The sequence below is a fragment of the Molossus molossus genome, unplaced genomic scaffold (genome assembly GCF_014108415.1).
Source record: "Molossus molossus isolate mMolMol1 unplaced genomic scaffold, mMolMol1.p scaffold_m16_p_20, whole genome shotgun sequence".
NCBI lineage: Eukaryota > Metazoa > Chordata > Mammalia > Chiroptera > Molossidae > Molossus > Molossus molossus.
The window spans coordinates 16,359,675-16,381,498 of record NW_023425356.1 but is presented as its reverse complement, the minus strand read 5'-3'; the positions used below and the strand labels follow the sequence as shown (position 1 = coordinate 16,381,498).

The following is a 21,824-nucleotide window of genomic DNA, read 5'->3' as shown; positions in this document are numbered from 1 at the left end:
CTCTTCCAAAATACAGAAGAGGAGGGAACACTTCCTAACTCATTGCAAGAAGCCAGTATTGCCCTGATATCAAAGCCAGACAAAAACACTACAGTAAAACTACTGACCAATATCCTTTACAAATACAGATGTAAAAACCTCAACAAAATACTAGCAAACTGATTCCAACAGCATACAAAGATGATTACACCATAAGCAAGTGAATTTTATCCCAGAAATGCAAAGGTGGTTCAAAGAAAATCAATCAATGTAAGAAAATCAATCAATGTAGCAAACCACATTAATAGAACAAAAGGAATGAAATACATAACATCTCATCCAATGCAGAAAAAACATTTGGAAAAATCCAACACCCTTCCATGATAAACATACTCAGCAAACTACAAATAGAAAAGAATTTCCTCAACATGATAGAAGGCATTTATAAAAAAAAACAACCCAGAGGTAACATCATACTCAAAGGTGAAACATTAAATCTTCCCCCTAAGGTCAATAATATGGCAAAGATGCCCCTTTTACCACTGCTATTCAACATTGTACTGTCAGTTCTAGCCAGTGCAATAAGGCAAGAAAAAGAAATAAAAGGCATCCAAATTGAAAATGGAGAAGTAAAATTATCTCTATTCATAAATGACACCATCTATATAAACAGAAAATCCTCAACAATCCACAAAAATGACTACTAGAGCTAATAAATGAATTCAGTAAAGTTGAGGGTACAAGATCAATGTGCAAAAATCACTTGTGTTTCTACACATCAAAAATTAAAAGTTAAAAATTAAGAAAACAATTCCATTCACAATAACACACAAAATAATTAAATACCTAGAAGTAACTTTAACAAAAAATTGAAACACTTGTACACTAAAAACTACAAACACTGCTGAAATTAAGGAAGACTTAATGTTAAGATATCCTGTGGTTATGGACTGGAAGAGTTATTAATGTTAAGATGACAATAATACCCAAAGTGATTTGCAGACTGAATGCAATCCCTATCAAAATTTCAACAACTGTTTTCCAACAGAAACTGAAAAGCTGATCCTCAAATTTGTAAGGAATTGCAAGTGGTCTCAAATAGTCCAAACAATACCAGAAAAATAAATAAATAACAATGTTGGAGTGCTCACACTTCCAATTTCTAAACTTGCTACAAAACTACAGTAACCAAAACAATGTGATACCAGCATAAAGATAAACATATATAAATGAAAAGAATAGAATTGAGAATCTAGAATAAACTCATACATGTATAGCCAAGTGATCTTCAACAAAGATGCCAGTATTATTCAATGGGGTAAAAATAGTCTCTTCAACAAATGATGATGCTACCAACCAGAGGGTCACATACAAAATAATGGATGGAGTCGGACCCCCATCTCACACCAGTTAAAAAAACTTAAAATGGCTCCACAACCTAAATATAAAAGTTAAAATCATTGAAGTCTTTTAAAAAATAGGAGTAAATCTTCATGACCTTGGTTTGGCAGTGGATTCTTAAATATGTCAAAAGCATAAACGACGAAAGAAAATAAGTTGGGCTTCATCAAAATTGAAAACTTTTTGCATCAAGGGATGTTATCAAAAAAGTGAAAGACACCCTAGATGGTTTTGCTCAGTGGTTAGACCATTGGCCTGTGAACTGAAGAGTCAAGGGTTTGATTCCCAGTTAAGGGCACATACCTGCGTTGCAGGTTCAATCCCCAGCCCCAGTTGGGGTCATTCGGGCGGTAACCAATTTGTGTCTTTCTCACATCAATGTTTCTCCCTCTCCCTCTCTCTCCTTCCCTCCCTTCCACTCTATCTAAAAAAAAAAAAAAAAATCAATGGGAAAATATCCTTGGGTGAGGATTAACAACAACAACAACAAAAAAAGTGAAAGATAACCTACAGAAAAGAAGATATTTGCAAATCATGTATCTGATAAGGGTTTAGTATTCAGAAGATATAAAGAGATTCTACAACTTAACAACAAAAATACAAACCACCCAATTTTAAAATTGGACAAAGGAATTGGATAGATATTTATCCAAAACAGATATACAAATGGCCAACAAGCACATGAAAACTTTTCAACATCTTTAGTCATTAGGAAAAGGCAAATCAAAACCATACGCTACTATTCTTCACATACACTAGAACAGATACAATTTTTTTAAAGTGCTGACAAAAATGTAGAGAAATTGGAACCTTTAGACACTGCTGATGAAAATGTGAAATGATTCAGCTACTGAAGAGAACTGATAATAGGTCCTCAAATAGATTTCACACACATGTTAAAGCTACACTATTAACAATGGCCAAAGGTGGAAACAATTCAAATGTCCATCACCAAATGAATGCATGAACAAGTCAAACCTTGGTTCTCCAACATCTTCCACCTCAATCAGTTCTCAACCAAGTTGTTTGCAGAAAAATGTCTCAGTTGTCACACAGAACTTCAGTTCTGCACCCAACAACCCTTTCACGGTTATACTTGTATGATCAGTCATGCGTCTCCCAGGCAAGAAACAAAGGAGAGAATGCGTGAGTATGAGTCAGTTTACCACTAAACCTCACATTGCTAACATCTCAGGAAATTTTGCTGTGAATATTTTCAAGGTTTTTTGGCTTTTGTTGCTGCTTATTATTATTAAATATGTACAGTAAGTCACCATGGGTCCTAAGAAGGTTAGTCACAGAAGCAAAGTGCAAAGGAAAGTTGTGAGAACAGAAGAGCTTAAAAAAATAATTGCAAAGTGTTTATTTACAGATTAAACAGTACCTCAGACAAGTACTGTATATAAGAAAGGTTAAGCCCTGACCAGTTTTGCTCAGTGGTTAGAATGACAGCCCACAAACCAAACAAAGGGTTCCAAGTTCTATCCTTGGCCCCAGTCAGGGTCGTGCAGTAGTGAGGCAGGCAATTGATGTGTCCCCTCCCCTCTCATATCTATGTTTCTCTCTCTCTTTCCCTCCCCCCTCCCCTCCCTTCCATGCTCTCAAAAAAAAAAAAAAAAAAAAAATCGATGAAAAAATATCCTCAAGTGAGGATTTACAAAAAAAAAAAAAAAAAATAGGTTAAAACAGGGAATCTCGGGGGGGGGGGGGGGTGGAATGAATTTACATTTTACTTTTTTTTTTCATCCTCACCCAAGGACATTTTTGCATTTATCTTTAGACAAAGCAGGAGGGAGGGAGGGAGGGAGGGAGGGAGGGAGGGAGGGAGGGAGGGAGATATCAATGTGAGAGAGACACATCGACTGGTTGCCACCCACACAACCCCAACCAGGGCCAGGGACAAACTGCAACTGAGGCACATGCCCTTAGCAGGAACCAAACCCAGGACTTTCTGGTCTGCGGGCCGACGCTCTAATTGCTGAGCCAAACTGGCCAGAGCAAATTTACATTATTTCTAATGGAAAAAAAAAATTATTCGATTTTCGAACAAATCACTTCTCAAACAGTTTTCTGGAATGAATTAAGTTCAAGAACCAAGGTTCCACTGTATATACAAACAATGAAATATTATTCAGCCATAAAAAAGAATTAAGTACTTTATGTGTCCCATTATGCTAAGTGAAAGAAGTCAGACACAAAAGGTCTGATGCAGCATGATTCCATTTATGGGACATACTTAACAAAATAGGTAATAATAGTTACCAAAAAATGTAAATCCTTAGAGACAGAAAGCAGACTAGTTGTTTGCTAAGCACTGGAAAGGAGTAGGAAATGGGGAATAATTGCTCAATGAGTATGGAGATTCCTTTTGGGAAATGAAAATGTTTTGGAACTAGATAGAAGTGATGGTTGCACAACATTGTATTAAATGCTACTAAAGTGTTCACTTTAAAATGGCTAATTTTATGTTAGGCCAGTTTACCACAATTAAAAAAATACTTATGGAAAGAGCTTAAAATCAAGAGGGGCAAACACAATTTTAAAAATAAGGTAGAAAAATCCACTCTAGCTGTCTTAGTCACTTTGTGCTCTATAACAAAGTACCATACATAGACTGAGTGGCTTATAAACAATAATAATTTATTTCTCACAATTCTGGAGATCTGGACTTCTGGAAGTCTGAGATCAGGGTGCCAGTATGGTCAGATTCTGGTGATAACCCTCTCCTGAGATACAGACTGTCAACTTCTCACATGGAGTAAAGAGTAGAGAGAGAGAAAGCAAATTCTCTTATATCTTTTTATAAGTGCACCAGTCCCATTCTTAATTACAGCAATATTACCTCCCAAAGGCCCCATTTCTTGACACCATGACACTGAGGACCAGAATTTCAACACATAAATTTTGGGAGGCCATAAACATTCAGTGCATAGCATTACTAAACACTTATTATTAAAACAGCATGCTATGCTAATCCAACAGAAATACACAAAAGGACATAATGAACCCAGAACCAAACCTATGAAAATACAAAAAATTGTTATACAGCAGAAATGGCACTAGAAATCCATGGGAAAGAATAGACTTTTCCATAAGTAGCACAGGGACAACTGAACACACATATGGAAAAATATAAATTCAATCCCAACTTCATCATACACAAAAATTAAAAATCCAAGCTAAGCCCTGGCCAATTTGGCTCAGTAATTAGAGCATCAGCCCACAGACCAAAGAGTCACAGGTTCAATTCCAGCCAAGGGCACGTACCTTGGTTCCCAGCCCTGGTTGGGGTCGTGCAGGAGGCAACCAACCTGTGTCCCTCTCACATCGATGTTTCTCTCTCTCTCTCTCTCTCTCTCTCTCTTTCTCTCTCTCTCTCTCTCTCTCTCCTTCCCTCCTACTCTGTCTGAAGATATTTGAAAAAATATCCTCAGGTGAAAACTAAAAAATAAATAAATAGATGATTAAATCCCTGGATGTTAAAAACAAAACTTTAAAACTACCAAAATTGAAAATAAGGAAACTAAAACTTCAGGGTAGAAAAGCATTCCCTAAGCAAAATCCAAAAGCAATACCATTAAGGAAAACACTGACAATTTCAATTACATTAAAATGTAACACTTCTGTAAAACTAAAGACACCATAAACAGTATAAAAATAGGACACTGACTACAAGAAGATACATGTAATGAAATGCATCTACATAAGAACTCATCAGTATGTATAAATAATTCCTACAAATACATTTTATTTATTTTTTATTTTTTTAATCGTCACAGGAGGATATTTTTCTATTTATCTTCAGATAGAGTGGGAGGGAGAGAGAGGGAGAAAAAAGGAGAGAGACAGAAACATCAACTGGTTGCCTCCCGCATGACCTGGACCAGGACCAAGACCTGGACCGGGACCTGGACCTGGACCTGGACCTGGACCTGGACCGGGGACGAACCGCAACCCTGGACCGGGGACGAACTGCCCTTGACCGGAATCAAATCTGCAACTCACTGGTTCACGGGCTGACGCTCTACTGCTGAGCCAAACCAGCCAGGGCCCTACAAATAAATTTTAAAAAGGAGAACAAGCCGTAAGAAAAATTGGCAAAAAAATATGAGTGAGCAACTCAAAGGTTAAGAAACCCAAACAACCAATAAATGTTTTGTTTTGCTTTTTATCCTCACCGGAGGACATTTTTATATTATCTTCAAATAGAGTGGGAAGGAGAGAGGGAGGAAGAGAGAGAGAAACATCGATGTGAGAGAGACACATCTAGTGGTTGCCACCCACACAACCCCATGGGGCTGGGGACAAACTGCAACCGAGGTACGTGCCTTTAGAGAGACCCAAACCTGGGACTCTCTGGTCCACGGGCGAAAATCTAACCACTGAACCAAACCAGTCAGGGCAACCAATAAATGATTTTTAAAATATTCCACCTCCCTAGTAATAAGAGAAATAAAAACTGAAATTGGCATCAGATTGGTAAAGATTTTTTATTTCAGATAGAGCGGGAGGGAGAGAGGAAAGAGAGAGAGAGAGAGAAACATCCATGTGAGAGAGACACATCGAATGGTTGCCACCCACATGACTCCAACAGGGGCCAGGGACAAACTGCAACATTTATTCCCCTTCCCAAGAACTGAACCCCGGTCTCTCTGGTCCACAGGCTGATGCTCTAACCGCTGAGCCAAACCGGCCAAGGCGGTAAAGATTTTTTCAAATACGCAATATCATGGTTTGCAAAAATGCAGGTGTGAGTGTAAATTGGTACTTCTGTAAAGGCTAATTGAGTAACAAAATTTAGAGTCAACAATTCACATACTTTACAACTTAATAGTTCTATTACTAAGCTTTTACCTTAGAGGAAAAATATAAATGCCCAAGAACATAAGTACAAGTTTTTGCAGCAAAAATCTAGACTTAACCTAAAAACGTATCAATATGGGAATGTATAAATAATTTGAGGTTTAATCATATATATCTACAGTGGATAAAAGAACTGAACCACAGCCCAATATATCAACATACATATTTCTAAAAATTGAGCAAAAAAGAAAAACTTGCAGAATTATATGTTTAAGAACATGCAAAACAATATATATTTGTGTAATTTATATCAATATATATGCTGTAGAAATATAAAACCATGTACTAAAAATGATAATGTCCAACTCAGAGATTTACCTCAAGAAGCGTAATCTTCAGCTAAAACTGAAGATATGAAATAGTGGGTACAGTGACAATAATATCTGTTAAGAGTTTTATGTATACTTATAACTTTTTAAAAAACAAGAATGGTACAGAGAAGCTATACCAGATATCAAAACTATTATAAAACTTATGAAATTAAAATAGTATGGTGCTTTTGGGAATAACCAGAATAATCCATAGGGGGTTAAAAAAGAAAAGAACTTTGTATGTATAGTGATATATTATCATTTATTTAACTAATACCCTGTTGACAGACATTTGGATCATTTATAATATGTCATGTTTTGTCTTCAGGGGACATTCTTGAACATTACTTTTGTACACTGATGTGAAGATTTACCAAGAATAAGTTCTCAGAAGAATTGCTAGATCAAAGAATATGTACTTTAAATTAGTTGATATTACTAAATTATTCTTCACTAAAATTCTATTAATTTAGACTTACACCAACAATGCAAGCACAAGATGAACCAGCTACTCACTATTCACCACACCCTAGGTATTACCAATATTTTTAAGAACAGGGTAAAAACTCTAGGTCATGAAAAAGGAAATGTTTTATAATGGCATCACAAATTAAAAGAAAAATAATTCACATTTATTATAATATACATAGAAGATATACACCAAACAGATACGAACTTCGTATCAGATGCTACCTTACTGCCAAGTAATTCAAGAGATCATGTATGCACATAACTTTATAAATAAACTTAACAAATATAACCATATAGCTATATATAGATAGTTTTAGATACATAAATGTATAGAATTGTGCTGGATCTCAATTTAGCACAATGATTAGCATATTTTTTTCAGATGCTGGTTCCTTATTTTAAAAAGCTGCAGGAATATTGCACCTTATATCCAGATAACCTAGTCCATGTGCCAGAAATGCATAAATTAATGACATAAATGCATATTAGGGGGAAGAAAAAGGAGGAAAGAATAACTTATCCAAACTCTTGAAAAATGCCAATGACCTAAATGCATGCACCAGAGCCTCACCTAAGTGAAAATGTATCTTTAGGAAGCCTTAGAATCTGACTCCAAAGATAATAATATACTTTAAAAATGATGTTGAGCCCTGGCCAGTTTGGCTCAGTGGTTGGAGCATTGGCCTGCAGTCCAGAAAGACCGGGGTTGGGTTCCCGCTAAGAGCACGTACCTCGGTTGCAGTTTGTCCCCAGCACCAGTTGGGTCGTGCAGTGGCAACCACTCGATGTGTCTCTTTCACATCGATGTTTCTCTCTCTCCCTCCCTCTCTTTCCCTCCCTCTCTATCTGAACAAAGAAAATGAAAAAATGTCCTCAGGTGAGGATAAAAAAAAAAAAATAAAATAAAATAAAATAAATAAAAATAAAAATGATGTTGAGATTTGAACCTAAGACTTAAATGTTTCAGTAGTGTCTGAGTCAAAATTATTCTTCTACATTATTCTCCAATAATCCCCAATACTCAGTATAATGCTTAGCACAAAACTACTCAAACATTTGCTGGCCCAGCCAGTGTGACTCAGTGGTTGAATGTCAACTCATGCACCAAGAGGTCGCTGGTTTGATTCCTGGTCAGGGTACATGCCAGGGTTGTGAGCCAAAATCCCGGTGGAGGGCGTGCAGGAAGTGGCCAATCAATGTTCTCACTCATCGATGTTTCTCTCTCTCCCTTTCCCTTCCTCTCTAAAAACAATAAAGAAAAAAAACTGAATTTAAAAAATATTTTTTAAATATTTAAAACATTTGCTGAATAACTGCGACCAATATTTTTTACAGCAATATCACTAAGGAGACACCAAGAGATCTGTATAAGTAACAGAGGTTGATTTCATAAATATGTAAACGTCAAAAATATAAGAAAACAACATTGCTCTTTGTAGTCTCCAGATTACTTCATATCCTTTTTTTAAAACTATGTAACTTGTCCTTAAAGTTCTTGTTAAGATATGAAGAACAAAAGAGAATAGACACTTTCAAAGGCATCTCTTAATATTAAGGTTAGAAAATTACAGTCTTAAATCAAAGAAAATTTCACAAGGTCTGAGGCTTGAATTACTAAAGGACTTGTTTTTCACAAAATCTATCTAAAGTCTTAGATAATTAGGAGATGTAAATGTTAACCAGGCTCAAAAATTACACTTGAAAATACTTTTGTAAATATATCTATTACCTTCAGGCTTGTATATAAAATGTTCAATAAATTTTACTTTTAAAGTAATGAAAAACAAGAATGTATAAAACAGCATTTCATTCATTTACTTTTTAAATGGGTACAGATTTCATTATATAATCATATACAGTCTCCTTATCCACAAGGGATACATTCCAAGACCCTCGGTGGATGCCTGAAACTGTGGATAGTACTGAACCCTATATACATTTTTCCTATACATACATATCTTTTCACTTAAAGAAGGCATGTTATGGCTTCTCTTTGACATATCCAAATTGTCAGAATCACAACTTTTGCTTTGGGGCCATTATTATGTAAAATAGGGTGACTTGAACACAAACACTGCACTGCCAGGACAGTGGATCTGATAGCTGACAGGGCTACTAAGTGACTAAAAAACAGGTAGTGTATACAGTGTGGATACACTGGACAAAGGGATGATTCACTTCCCAGTAGGGACAGAGTGCAATGGAATGAGATTTCATCCTGATACTCAGAACAACACACAATTTAAAACTTATGAATTGTTTATTTCTGAAACGTCCCATTTAATATTTTCTGACCAAGAGAATTGAAACCACGAAAAGCAAAACCATGGACAAGGGGGGAACTTAATGAAATATAGTCATTTATAAAACGATTTTTAAATCTTATTTTTATATGTAAAAGTGGCACTAATTTTATTTAGAATATATTTTATTTTCACAGTATTTGTGATGTCTTGAACTAAATTACTGCACATTGTTCAGTTCCCTACTTCATAAAATTACCCTTATTTCATACGTATGAGCTGGAATGAATCTTTAAAGATTCAATCAATTTCCTCATTTTATAAATAAGGCACAGAGACGTTAATAACTTATCTAAATACACTCCAACAAGTAAGGACAATGCTCAAACTAGAGCCTCTATTTCTTAACACTGAGCCCAGTGATCTTTTAAATATACGATGGTGCTTTCCTACTGGACTACATAAAATTCCAAGATAGATCATTGGAATGAATGCCATCTGAAGATTTTTCTTTAAAATAATTCCTAAAACCCAATCAGCAAATAAATCCCCAGTGCATTCTTCATGACAGCCATGCTCTAAAAAGAAAAATGTTCCAACAAAAATTCCATGGCAATCAAGATGAACTTTTATGACTGAATTTGCACAATTATTGAAAATGAAAGAAAAATGATATTCCCTGCCAACGAATATGTAGAGTCAGGCCCAAATATCTTCATAAAATTTTTCAAACAATACTACATTTGCCCAGTTGATCAATTACATGAATGTTTACCTTGTACTACTGAACAGACATTTGTCTTCTGCAGTGCCAACTTTGGAACTTGCAGCATGACCCAAGTTTCATGGTATCTATATTTGTAAAAATTAGATTAGTAATACCTAAGTTAGAGGTCTGATATGAAGTCTAAAGGTTAAATATGTGAAAACACTTATCACATACTCTTTATTGTTTTCTTCCCTTTTTTCTTAAACAAGGATAAATTCAATGGGAGGGCATACAAAATACCTTAGATACATTTATAGGAATAAGTATGTTCTAGATAGGGTCAATACAAATGATTCCCTAGTTTTTTTAATTACTTGTTATAAAGGGCCTTTATAACTTTAAGACATCTTTCCTCCTACTTTAGTACCTTCTCTCTCAATTCTTCCTTGCATTCTGTTTATACCTTCTCTTCTGGAACTTGCCACCTTGCCATGGACAACATTTATTCAATAGGTATACACTTCTACTAAGGACATTTCAAGAACTGGAGCTATAAAGACAAATAAAAGACAGTCATTTGTCCTCAAGGAGCCCATGTTCTATTGGGAGAGACAGGTAAGTAAGCAAATGACTGTAAATCTGCAATCAAAGACAATACACGAGAAAGATAAAAGTACATAGGAAAAGGGCTACCTAGAGGCAGGAGAGGTAAGGGAATAAATCTATCTGTGAATCTGGGCAATCTCAGCTGTTAATGGGTAAATTAATATTAATAAGAACCATGTAGATCAGAGAACACTATTAGAAAATAAGATTAAATGCTTATCACTCAAAGTAATTTCAAGCATGGCTTTACAATAAAGATAAAAAAAATAACATCAAATTTTATTTTTTATTGAATTTATTGGGGTGACATTGGTTAATAAAATTATATAGGTTTCAGGTAAACAATTCTACACTATGCTAAGTGAAATAAGACAGAGAAAGACAAGTATTATATGATTTCACTTATATGTGGAATCTAATGAACAAAATAAACTAACAAAGTGGTGACAGATTCATGGACAGGGAACAGACTGACAGTTGTCAGAGGGGAGGGGATTGGGGGCTGGGTGAGAAGGGTGAAGGAATTAAGCAAAGAAAAAGAAAAAAGAAAGACTCATGGACAGACAACAGTATGGTGACTTCATCCAATAAATACTGTTCACCTATTAACATTTAACTTGTGGGGGCACTGGATAGTATGTCATTTCCTGGAACTTCAAATACTTATTGATCAACATAAAAATTAGGACTTATACCTTGGCATTCTGCATTTTGACCATACCATACTAATACTTTATTCATTTCTGAGAAGAATGAAAACATACTGATATGTTTAGTGATTTTATAATGCTGAATTAAAAAATAGCAAAGACACAGTCACTGTGCTTAGGATCAAAATTAGATTTTAAAGAAGACTATCAAAATGTCATCTGGTGAGCAGCCCCAAAATACAGCCTCTTCCAAATCACTATTAATACTCTCCAAAAAGATGAAAAAAATGATAAAAACGCAGACTGTCAAAGAAATAAGAGCTATCATGTCAGAATCTGAAAGAACTGTTTACTAACTTATAACCATACCTAGAATATACAGAGCATCAAGCCTTACCTCATGAAACAAACAAACAAAAAATGCCAAAATATTGCCCTATCCCAACTGAACTTATCTCAGAGGCCAAGGGTCTGTCCCAGTGAGAAAATGGGACAGAGACTGCCATGAAGCCCAAGTACTGTTCCACTTGCCTTTCCCCAGTCTCTTCCCAATACTTACCTCATTATCTAACTAGTTCCTATGGGAGCAACTCCTGGAAACAGGGAAAATAAGTGCATGGGAAGCAGAATGAAAAACTGTATTCTAGGTGATAAGAGACAAAGACAAAAGAAATCTCAGCAGCTGTCCATGCTGCCAATTGTACTCTGAATTTGAGGATGACACAACATTTATTGCATCACCGAAACAACTAAGAGGATGAAAGACTCCACCGTCACAGTAGAATAAAGAAAAATAGAGAGTTGTACAGATCATGTGACCAACTACACAGCTGAAAAAGGTATTCACTCAAAATATAACAAAACAAAACAAAAAATGCAACAAAGACATCTACATCAAAGACTGTTGATAAATATCAAGTATAAACCAACCTTACCTTATTTGCATCTGAGTAAAGTGAACTAGGAAAACTAACCATGAGCCAGTAAGGGAAAATATACTACAAGGGAAAGTTCAGCAGATTTAGAAGATAAAATTATATAATCTCCCCAAAACAGGAGCAAAAAGCACTACATAAAGAACAGGATAAGGGGAATATAAAAGAATGAAAGAGGGGCAAGATGAGGATAGGAAGAAAATTTAAATAACTATAGTGATATTTTATTTATTTATTTTTTTATCCTTACCCAAGGACATTTTTCCATTTTTTGTTCAGATAGAGCGGGAGGGAGGGAGGGAGGGAGGGGGAGAGACAGAGAGAGAGAGAGAGAGAGAGAAAGAAACATGAAAGGGACACATCGAGTGGCTGCCACCCACACGACCAACTAGGGCTGGGGATATGCCCTTAGCGGGAACCAAACCCGGGTCTCTCGGGACCGCAGGCCGATGCTCTAACTGCTGAGCCAAACCAGTCAGGGCTATAGTGAGATTTCAAATCTCTACTTTTGCACCAAAGACAAAACTGAACCAAGCAAAAAATACAAATCATGACATGAAAAATTTGTGAAACTCTCACTAGAGCACGCTGCAATTTGAACTAGCCACATTTCAAGTTCAACAGCTACATACACTAATGATGACCATATTGGCCAACACAGGTTTACAGTAATTATGTCTAGTTCAATGTCACACAGCTAGTTAACAGAACCAAGAAGCAACTTTAGGCCCTTCAAACTCCTAAGCCTATGTTCTTTCTGTTTGAGGAAACAATCAGAAATTAACATACACCTGATTCTCAAGTAGTCAATTCAGACTAACAAAATCCTGACTGGTGGATGAAATTTACTGGCAATTCAAATAACTATTTAAAACAAACAGCCCTGGCCAGTTTGGTTCAGCGGTTAGTGTCAGCCAGCAGACTGGAGAGTCCTGGGTTCGGTTACTGCTAAGGGCACATACCTCGGTTGCAGTTTGTCCAGGTTGGGGTTGTGTGGGTGGCAGCCACTCAATGTGTCTCTCACATCAATGTTTCTCTCTCTCTCTCTCTTCCTCCCACTCTATCTGAAGATAAATGCAAAAATTTCCTTGGGTGAGGATAAATAAATAAAACAAACAAACAAACAAAAAACACAAAGCCCATTGATATAATGCCATTATATAAAACAAATGTCAGTTTCAAAAAATTTAAGAAATTAAGTAAAACTTTAATTAGGTCTATTATATACACTAATTATGAACACAATATTTCATGTATACCAATATATATTTATAACAACATTCACGTGTATTATAATCAATATCTGCTTTGGTCACTTTAAAATCACAGATGCTAAAATGACTATCATCAACATCAATCTACACACTTCATGTTATCATTTGGAAGGTAGATATGTTTGTAAACTCTGAATTATTTATGAACCACTGAATAGAAGTGAACATACAGGTTTTCTGATGAAAATACTTTATCTCGAATTCATGTAATATCAATTATATAAATTCAAATATATATTTCTTAGCAATCCACAGCCATATCACCCAGAAACCAGGAATTATCCTGGACTCCCTCGTCCTCCTACCTCACGCCCTATATTCAATTAACCACCAATTTCTGGGAAACTTAACAGTTTAACAGTTCTTGAATCACCCACTTTTCTCTACTAATTTTTCTCCTCCACTATCACCAATGTGGTCTAAGCCAATATCCTCTGTGACCTAGAAACCTCCTGATTTCACTACATCTCCTCCTGCTCCTCTCCAATCCAGTGTTTACACTGCAAGTAAAGTGATTCATTTTTTATTTTTCAATAACTATGTCATTCTCTTGCTTTAATGAAAACCCTTCAATGACTTCCCACAGAAACACTTAACTACAAACTCTCCAGGATCCTGCGTAGAGATTCTGAACTCAACAACAACCAGGTTAAATATTGGTTCATTAGATTTACTTATCTGGCAACTTAACTGAGTGGCATAAAGTGAGGAGCACGTATCCCACTAGAGATAGTAGCTGCTACCCAGATCCTGCTGGGTGCTACCCTCTGAAAATACAGAGACTTGGGTGCTGCCATATCCTCTAATTTTTCAAGAGAGATCTGAAGTTCAGACTTTTATATGAAATCTCCTATATGTGAATACTGGCATCTAAAACTCAAACTTTTGGAACAAAAATAAGGAAGCCAAATCTGATCTCCCTTCTAATTTCTTCGCCTAGCCCCACATTGCAATCTCTACGTCAGCCATACTGAACATTCTTCAGATCCTCAATGACACCAAGCTTTTTCACCTAAGAGCTCACATACAGTCTGGCTAGTGTGGCTCAGTGGTTGAGTGTCAACCTATGCACTAAGAGGTCGCCAGTTCAATTCCTGGTCAGGGCACATACCCAGGTTGTGGGTCTGATCCCCAGAGGGGGGCATGCAGGAGGTGGCCAATCAATGTTCTCTCTCATCAATGTTTCTCTCTCTCTAATTATCAATAAAGAAAAAAAATTTTTTTTTTTTTATCCTCACCCGAGGACATTTTTCCATTTTTTTGTTCAGATAGAGCGGGAGGGAGAGGAAGAGAGAGAGAGAGAAACATCGACGTGAAAGGGACACATCAAGTGGCTGCCACCCGCACGACCAACCAGGGCCGGGGACAAACTGCAACCGAGGTACATGCCCTTAGCGGGAACCGAACCCGGGTCTCTCTGGACCGCAGGCCAACGCTCTAACCGCTGAGCCAAACCGGCCAGGGCAGAAAAAACAATTTTTTTTAAAGAGCTCACACACACCGTGTCCTCTGCGTTAACCACTTTTCCCCCACATTGATACTTCACTCACAGATCTCCTACTTGGCTCTAAGTTTCCAAGCTGCTTCCTCAAGGAGGCCTTCCCTATTCCACTACCACCCACACCTCCACCCCACCCCCACCCTGGGGCCTCCACAGGCTAAAACACACAGTGTGTGTGCTTTGATAGTACTGAGAACCATTTCATAACTCATCACACCTCAAAAATAAATTTATTCATTTAATGCCCCTCACCTGCCCCCCTACAAGATGGTCCATAAAAGCAGGGCCTGACGCACAGTAGACATGCAATACATATTTGTTGCTAACTAGTTTGGTTATAAAATGTTCCTTCAGACAACAGGTTCCGATGTACTTTTAAAATATTAATCTGTACTCAACTTTTCAGAAACATGTATAGTATTTAAAGATAAGCAGACTCAGCCCTGGCCGGTTTGGCTCAGCAGCTAGAGCACCGGCCTGCGGTCCAGAGAGACCCGGGTTCGGTTCCCGCTAAGGGCACGTACCTCGGTTGCAGTTTGTCTCCGGCCCTGGTTAGGTCGTGTGGGTGGCAGCCACTCGATGTATACCTTTCACGCCGCTGTTTCTCTCTCTCTCTCTTCCTCTCTCTCCCTCCCACTCTATCTGAACAAGGAGTGAAAAAATGTCCTCGAATGAGGATGAAAATAAATAAAAATAAAAAAGATAAGCAGGCTCACAATTAAAACTATAATTATTGCCCTGGCCAGTGTGTCTCAGCTGGAGCGTTGTCCATATACTGAAAGGCTGTGGGTTTGATTCCCGGTCAGGGCACATACGTAGGTTGCAGGTTCTATCCCCAGTTGGTGTGGCACATACAACCAATCGATGCTTTCTCCTCCATCAATGTTTCTTTCTCTCTCACTCTCTCTCTCTCTCACTATGTCACTCTCTCTACCCCTCTCTAAAATCAATAAGCATATCCTCTGTGAGGATTTAAAAAGTTTTTTAAAAACTATAATTAATAATAATAGCTAAGATTTACTGAGCATTTACTAAATGCTCGGAACTTTGTTAAGAGCTTTATATGTACTATCTTATTCAATATAACAATCTGCAAAGTAGATGCCATTGTCATCCAGAGGAAGCAACTTAGGTATAAAGTTTAAAAAGTTGCTTAAGAGCATACATCTAATCAGTAACAAACTAGGGTATGAATCCATGCTGCCTAACTCCAGAGCTTAAGCACTTAACTACTATAATAAACTAATTCATTAATAAAGTAAAGTCAATTCAAAAAGTCTCTCTTAAATACTGTGAATAAAACATAACGGCCATGATTTATTTTCCATTACTTATCCTCATCGCTCTATCCTGAACCTTTCTCCACACACACAAATTATCAATTTATATTTTCCAAATTAAGAAAGATGGTTTTTTGACCCACATTCAAATTAGGTATGATCTTAGTACCAACTAATTCTGTTCAAATACTATCTTTCTGACTTATTTTTAAATGAGTCAATGTTTATAAATGATTTCATATTTTATATCTCACATTTTGAACTTATTGTTTGAATCATCTCTAATTTGAAATGTACTTCATTGCTCAAATTACAAAAACTCTTATCATTATAGCCTGTGTTTTCAGATACGGTTAAGCAAAAACTGATAACATCTAAGAAAATATAAAAATAACTGATAAAACCCAGAAATTTATGCACAGAGATACCTTGCTACCTGAACTCTCGCTATTTGAATTCTTGCTTTCCAAAACTCAGGAACCAAATAGATCTGAATAAATGCTCACAGAAATCACTAGCTACACAGACTCTCACTACCCAAAACTCAGGATTTGGCTCATTTATTATCCTTTGCTATCAGAATTCAATAACCAATTTCTCACTCCAAACTCCAGGAACCCAACAGTTTTGGATAGGCAATGCATAAGCATGAGTTCACAGGCTATATAAATTTCAGAATTCTTGTTTAAGACAATTAGGCTTTTTAAAATGTGAATAAAATGTACATATCTGTATTTTCACTCAAATTTTAAATCTTAATTCCATTTAACTGAGAATTTTTCCATGTGAATGTTTTTAAACTAGGTTGTCATGTATGTGTATATGTATGTAAATGTATATGTGTATATGTATATGTATTTTAAACCTAAAATGTAAGGGAAACTGCTTAGTATAAGACAGACTGAGTTAAATAATGTTAATGCATGGTTGTCAAAGAGCTCAAAAAAATATTTTTTCAAGTGTTTATCATAGCTTATATAAATACCATGGGAAATAAAATTTTCAAGGAAAATGGTTACTTTCAGTGTTCATTTTTCAGCAACATATTTCACAGACCACATAAGATTTGTCTCTAATTCACAAAAAGATGAGAACTTTGGCAAAAGGCAAAATAAAAGAAAGAAATACAAAAAAGTACAGAAGTTGACAATCACAGCAAAAATTCCAAATTCATCTGATTACAAAATAATGGCATGAAACAATTATAGAAGTAGCTACTTCATAGGGTTCAGCCAAAAGTCAAAGAATCAGCAAGCAAATAATTAACAAGATTGAGAAAAAGGAAAAACCAGTTCTCATTACAACAGTGCATGTTCCTAAGTATTTAATTTAGGTTCACATTTGAACTCAAGCTTTCTCAAAAACCTTGTGCTTGATAAAAAGTTAAAACTAATGTTAGCTGAAAACAACTCAAACATATTATTTTTATCACATATTCAAAAATTATTTTAACAGAGAAATAAGAGGAAAGATTTAGCAGGTTAAAAAAAGTTGTATGTTTGAGAAATGTAAACTACTTCCCCAAACTCTTCTTTTGATACAAATTACATAAATGATTTAAAGGTACTGTAACTAGAGCTCCCATTTTATCCTAATTTGACCAAATTCTCCCAAGAGCTCACTTCAGAGTTGGTGATTTGAAAGAATGTGAACCATTTCTTTAATTGAGCATCTTCTAAGTTACTTGACACACTCCACCTCTCAATTTAAAAAAAAGAAAAGTATATCAGGGTAAAATTAAATTTAAAAACATAACCAAATCTTGTCTAAAAGACTCACAAAGTGAAAACATAAGATTCAATGACATCTTTAACTTAACTGATCCCATATGGAGTACCCAAATGCATCCCCTGAAAATAACATCAGGATATTTTTGCATGTTAAGAAATGACAGGTATATTCTACGCATGTTTGTCTTCCTAAAAAGCTAAGATTCACTACCAAGCTTTAATTACAAAGTCAGAGAATGAGAGCCCTTTGGGAGAGGACAAACCCACAGAAGCTGTCAGGATTCAATATATCTATTTCACTGGGTGGCACAATGACTGAACGCAACACATTCTTAATAAATGAAGGCACAGCATATATCACTATTTCTTTAGGTTATCTCTGGACACAAATGTTTCTCCTATATAAAACAAAGAAGCTGGACTTTAAATGGGACTCTGGGAGCCCTTTCAGTCTACGGTTCTACTTAACCAGTTTTGAAATAAGTCTCACAACTCAGCGAAAATTACATTTTACCGAAAAAGAAAATTAAAAAAAAAACACACAAGTCTGAGTCAATAAACCGTACCTTGCTCTGCCAATGTTAATACCAGAACATCTGAAATAAACAAACCTGTGTCCATGTTCATCGGGTCCATGAATCAGGAAGACTCCAGAGTTTTTAGCCCCTTTGCCGGCATCTACATGAGGAATTAACACATCTTCCAAACCAAGATCAAAGCGTTTGTGTTTTGAAGAGTCTGGCAGGAAGAAGAATGCCCCAAAACACAGGGTAATGAAGGCACTTAGAATAAGGAGGAGGATAAACTTCTCAGAAAGTCTCAAGGTAGCTCTGTGATGGGGGAAGGAAGGCGGCCCCAAGTTCAGAGGTGGTATCCTTCGTCCAGACAGAGGCAGCAAGGCTGGGGTAGTCATCGTTTATGCTCTTGGACAGAATATTTTATAAAGTTCTCATCTTATATCAAACGTACAATACATAGAACAGTTTTCAAAATCTTGGCAGAAATGGGGAAATTCAATTTTTCTCCTCGTAGATTGTTGTGCTTTTTAATAGGGCACCTCTTCGCGCTTGCTCAATTACATTCAAAAATGTGTCCCCCAAAACGATACCAGTTTATGTCCTGTGATACCGTCTTTGCCATTTGGCTTTCAGGACCTCATTGGGGTTCTTACAAGTGTCCTCCTCGTGCCTGAGGGTGGATCAGGCAAGCAACGCCGCAGGAAGGATGCAAGGTGGGTCCCTCCATTCTGCACCCCAGTGGACGCTCAGGGTGGTCTCCCGCCCCCGGAGGCAGCCTGGCCAGACCCGAGCAGTTACAGAAGGTTCCCTTCACCTCCTCTGATGCTTCGATTCCAGGTTCTCTCAACCTCCGGCGTGCCAAAATCAGGGTCTCCTCGGAAGTTGGCCAACAGGGAGGGCTGTCGCCCACCTCGCCGGGCAGCCGGAGCAGCGGCGCTGGGCGGAGTGGCAGGAGGTCTGAGGCCCCGGCCCCGGATCGGGGACAGCTGCGCCGCTCTCAGTGGACGGCCGGCGCGGAGGGCATCCGCGTCCCAAGTCCCGGCGCCCTCCCGGCCGCCGCCGCCGCAGCCGCTGTTGCTACCGCACGGCTGTCAGGGAGCGGAACTTCCTCCTCGGCGGCCACTGAGAAGCCCCGGCGTGTGCGGGGGGAGGGAGCGCAGGCCGCCCCCGCCGGCTCCTCCTCCTCCCGGCGGCCGGCGGAGTTAACCCCGCCGCCTGCCCCCCGAGCGAGGCTGCCGCTGCCCCCGCCGCGCCCGCGCTTGGTCACCGAGCCCCCGCGGCTCCGCGGCGTGGGGCGAAGCCGAGCCGCGGCCCCTCGCTCCGAGAGCCCGGGGCCGGCGCCTGCTCATTCCTCGCTCAGCTCTGGCGAGGCGGCGGCCCCGGGCGCGCAGGAGCAGCCGCGCCTCGGGCGGGCAGAGGTCGGCCCGGCCGCCGAGAGGGCCTCCTCCGTGCTGCCTCCGGTCCCTCGCAGCGACTCGCTGACGGCGCCTGCGGGAGAGGCGGCGCGTCCACGCGGTGCGGGGCTACGACCGGCTCCTGGTCCCCTGCCTCTAGGTCGGGAGAGCGCCGCACGGCCGGGAGCCCACACCCGTTGGGCACACGCCGGAACGGGGGCGGGGGAACGGCTGGGCGCGGACTGGCCTGACTGCCCGGACTCGCGAGTGGGCGTCCCCGGGCGGCGGAGTGTGAGGTGCGCGCGCACGCTCCCGGCCCCGCCGCCGCCACCGCCCCTCCCCCGCCCCGCCGGGCCGCGCTCCGGCCTCGCGCCGCTGCGGGCTCCAGCGCCCGCGCGCCCCCGGAAGCGCCCTGCCGCCGCCGTCTGGGCGCGCGAGAGCACACGGCCGCCCATGTGCGCCTCACTGCTAACTTCACCTGTGCCGAGCGCTCTGCCTCGCCAGCGGGGGCAAGGGGCCGGCGCGTGGGCGTGGGCGAGGAGGCTCGGGTCGCGAGGTTTCGCTGCAGTGGAGGGTAACGAATTGAGGGTTCTGACGGCTAAGGTTTACCTTTCATCTTGCTCTGTGGAAGTCTTGTCTCCAGGTATAGGCCAGTGGTTCCTAGGGCCAACGACTAGGCCCAGACTTCTTCCATGCAGCCCATGTGCACGTAGGTGGGCTCCCGAGGCGCGTCATCATCACTGAGCACCAGCCACGTGCCAGGTTCTGTGTTCAAAATAAAATGGCGACCTTGCCCTTTGCATGAGGCTTCCTCCGAGGACTCGCGGTGCAGGGTCTGGAGGACGGCCTCCTGTCATCCGAGGCCGTCCGCACGCCCTCCCGCCTCCCCCGTGAAAGGATACTGAGTATTAACGAGGAGGTGCTAAAATCCCCAAAGACAACAGTATTGTTTAAAATCAGGCTTAAAAGTAGTCTGAGTGGATTCTGTTATCCATAGTATTAAGCAGAACCTGGTCGTGATTAAGTAAAAAAAAAAAAAAAATTGTTTGTGATATATATATTCTCGATTCCAGATTGTGTTTTATTCTGCTATTGAGATAAATTGTCATCCTCTCTACATATCCTTACTGATGACTGGGAATTGGAGAGGAGATCCTTAAATGGGGGGCGGGGGGGCGGGGGAGTCAGCCGTAGGTTGAAAAACAAGCCAAATATCCTCATGTTCATTGGCACAATTAGAACTGCATTCCAATCTGCACTGTTTCCAGAAGCTCTGCATATCTAACCACCTACCATATGACAAAAGAAGTCATTGTCATGGACCCTGGGGCCAGCACTAACATTCACCCAGTCTGGCTGCAGTAAAGAGTGCCCAATCCAAGGTAAGATTTCTGTTGGCACTTGTGAAGCATAGATGTAAGACACTTCCCAGTGTATCTTTATAAAATGTGTCCATGTTATGAGTAGGTTTCTAATGCTGAACCTCTCTGAAAAGAAAACACTTTGATTTCCTACCTTCCGGGTCATTATTTTCCACAAAAAGAATAGGAAAACAGCCCTGGCCAGTGTGACTCGGTTGAGCATCGTCTGATGCACTGAAAGGTTGCCATTTCCGGTCAGAGCACATGCCTAGGTTGTGGGTTCAATAGGAGGCAACTGATCAATCACATGATGTTTCTCTTTCTCTCCCTCCCTCTCTAAAATCAGTAAAAACATTAAAGAAAAAAAAAAGAGTAGGAAAAATAAATACTGACCTCTGAATGAAATAGCAAGTTATATGTGTCTTGAAAAGTAAATATTGTCTAGGTTGACACAAAATCATTAACCACTGAGATGTATGAAAACTGCCATCACCTAATTTGACAAGTGTGACTTAAGCAGGCTTAACCTATCAATGGGTGGAGAAGGCTTATATGTTCCCCTTCCATTTTCTTGTCCTTGCCTGTTTCGAAAATTTTA

The 21,824-nt window shown here is 39.2% G+C and overlaps 1 protein-coding gene across 5 annotated transcripts in view; it reads right to left on the bottom strand.

Moving 5' to 3' along the window:
* The window catches only part of MAN1A2 (mannosidase alpha class 1A member 2), a 167,487-nt gene extending 148,096 nt beyond the window's left edge, over positions 1-19,391 (bottom strand). Inside the window, exon 1 of one of the 5 annotated variants that reach the window (XM_036272835.1) lies at positions 18,565-19,391. In XM_036272835.1, coding sequence (XP_036128728.1) covers positions 18,565-18,866 — 302 coding nt within the window. In that variant the 5' untranslated portion in view covers positions 18,867-19,391. Of the gene's footprint in view, positions 1-5,385; positions 5,410-10,043; positions 10,106-10,404; positions 10,533-18,564 lie in introns of those variants that run through there. The other 4 variants (XM_036272836.1, XM_036272837.1, XM_036272838.1 and 1 more) reach the window with 4 other exon arrangements.
* Positions 19,392-21,824: the final 2,433 nt, after the last annotated feature.